The sequence below is a fragment of the Acyrthosiphon pisum genome, chromosome A2 (genome assembly GCF_005508785.2).
Source record: "Acyrthosiphon pisum isolate AL4f chromosome A2, pea_aphid_22Mar2018_4r6ur, whole genome shotgun sequence".
In the NCBI taxonomy this organism is placed as follows: domain Eukaryota; kingdom Metazoa; phylum Arthropoda; class Insecta; order Hemiptera; family Aphididae; genus Acyrthosiphon; species Acyrthosiphon pisum.
Window position 1 is genome coordinate 7,387,554 of NC_042495.1, and position 2,309 is coordinate 7,389,862.

Sequence of the window (2,309 nt, forward strand, 5' to 3'; positions counted from 1 at the left end):
TTACTAAAAATTAGATATGCAAGTATCAATGACTATGAGATGAATAAACATAATATGTCAGAGCCAACTTAACTTATGGCTGTTAACGAATTTATAAATATTGGAATAGATCCTCAAATTATATTAAAGAAATTTGATAAAAATGACGGAAGAACATGGCTTTAAAAGAGCAAGTTTTAACAAATTTGTTTAATATTGTTTCAAAATTTAAGTTAAGCTATATCTTTTTCAATATTTAATGTTTATTAATTTTAAGTTATAAAAATAAATCCAATTTGTTAGCTTTATTGCTTAATTTTAAGTAATTTTCTTAAGTATTTTATTGCTTTAAAATCTGTACTTAAGATATAACTATTTTAAGTATATAAAATATTACAGTTATTACCGTCGATGTCTGGACAATTATCAGCTTTTACACTAATGTTTCCGCCAAAAGTTCCATGAATCGTGTCATATTTTAATGAGTAGGCAATATCTTCAATTTCGGCCGCTGGTCCATTTATTGCAACCACCTGATAATCATGAGAGAACAGACTTAATACAATTTACGAATAGCAAACCAATTAAAACTTGCTTCCAGGTCATCACTTTTTAGTGCCATACGCAAAACCATTTTCCCAATTTTACCAAAACCATTAATACCCACTTTTGGACTTGTCAAACCAAATAAATTGCATACATCTTTCTTCAACATAGTATATTATATTATATTTTAATCATTTTTAAATGAAGACAACTATTATAATATATTTATTTGTAATTGATAACAGAAAACTTTTCTTAATGTTTTATTCTTTTAACGTTAATATAGGTAATTTAATATATAGGTATATACATAAATATATGTATATATATTTTTTTATTTAAAAGTTTACTAGCTAGTTTAACATAGCAAAAGTTTACCAACACATAAATGTATAAATTTAGTGATTAAATTTATACATTTATATATTGAAACAAAACATGAATCATATTTACGTTATACCTAAAGTTATAATAACAGTATCTAAATAAATATAATAAATAAGTTTTAAAAGAAATATATTTACTATATACCTGAAGTTGTATTCAAAAGTAACAATATATTATACAGAAATATAAATAAATGAAATATAAAAAATGTATTTAATTTATACCTTAGTCCTTAAGTTATATTCTAAAGTAACAATATGTCAATATATAAATAAATATAAAATAAAAATAATAAATAAATACCTGAAGTTGTATTCAAAAGTAAAAATATATTATACAGAAATATAATTGTTCTACTGTCTACAAATATTAATTAACGACATTAGTTGTTGAAATATATTTGAGTAGGAAATAAAAAAATAATTGGTAGGTATCTAAAAAGTAAAATTATTATTCGTTCAAGAAAAATATTGCTTTGTAGAAATCAGTTTGATTTAGGTATATTGATATATTACTATATCAGTAATATTTATATTTATAACAATTTATTTTACTAGACAGATTAATAATTACAACAAATAAAACAAATTTATTTGAAAGTATGTCTTAAACTTACCTCGTTAGGTATAAGTTCCTGAATTTTCACAGGTGTTTTCAATTTGAAAAAGTCTCTAATATTTTTTTGGGGTTTGGGAACAGCCATTGCAGGTACCGGTACGTGTAACGTGTTTAAACAATTACAGTTTGTAAATATTTAATATGAATGTTACTGTAAAGTACTAAAGTGTAAACTGTATTCTGTAGCGACAGCCGACAGTCAACGATCACGACAGCGTACTCATTTAATAGTCGTAATCAGTAATCACTAATCGCCAATCGGAATCTTATCGTAAACGACGATATAAACTGTAAAAACCCAAAAATAGCCTAATGATATTGTAATAATAAACAATATTGTAACTATGTTGTGAGAACACTATCCGGGACTGGTGGAACTTCCAATTATAAATATTTGATAAAGCACTCCGACCGAAAACGTCTATAAAAATTACTCAATAATATTATGTCTATATTATATTGTATTATGTTATAATAATAAATCGATAATAATAATAATAATATTAATTATTATAACGCACACTCGTGAAAATGAGACTTATTTTGAATACGTAAACGTATAAATTAAGCGTAAATTACGATTGTATTTTACCCTTTAATTTTAATGTGGTAGGGGGGGGGGGGGAAATTATACTTTTGCCCCCCTTCTCCGGCGCCACTGATCATGTATCTGGTATCATAATATTATAATACAATGCCATTAAAATACTTAGGTATAACTCGTTTTAAAGTTATAATATAATAAAAAGCCTATATAACAATGCTTAGATAATAATCTT

The 2,309-nt window shown here is 24.7% G+C and overlaps 1 protein-coding gene across 1 annotated transcript; it reads right to left on the reverse strand.

Annotated features, from left to right (window-relative positions):
- Window positions 1-256: 256 nt before the first annotated feature.
- On the reverse strand, window positions 257-1,983 carry LOC107885083 (glyceraldehyde-3-phosphate dehydrogenase, cytosolic-like). Its single transcript, XM_016808516.2, has 2 exons — window positions 1,529-1,983; window positions 257-512 (listed from the first exon to the last, which is right to left on the reverse strand). Exons 1-2 carry the CDS (start codon window positions 1,613-1,615, stop codon window positions 357-359), a joined length of 243 nt encoding a protein of 80 aa, XP_016664005.2. The 5' UTR covers window positions 1,616-1,983; the 3' UTR covers window positions 257-356.
- Between the last annotated feature and the right edge of the window lie 326 nt (window positions 1,984-2,309).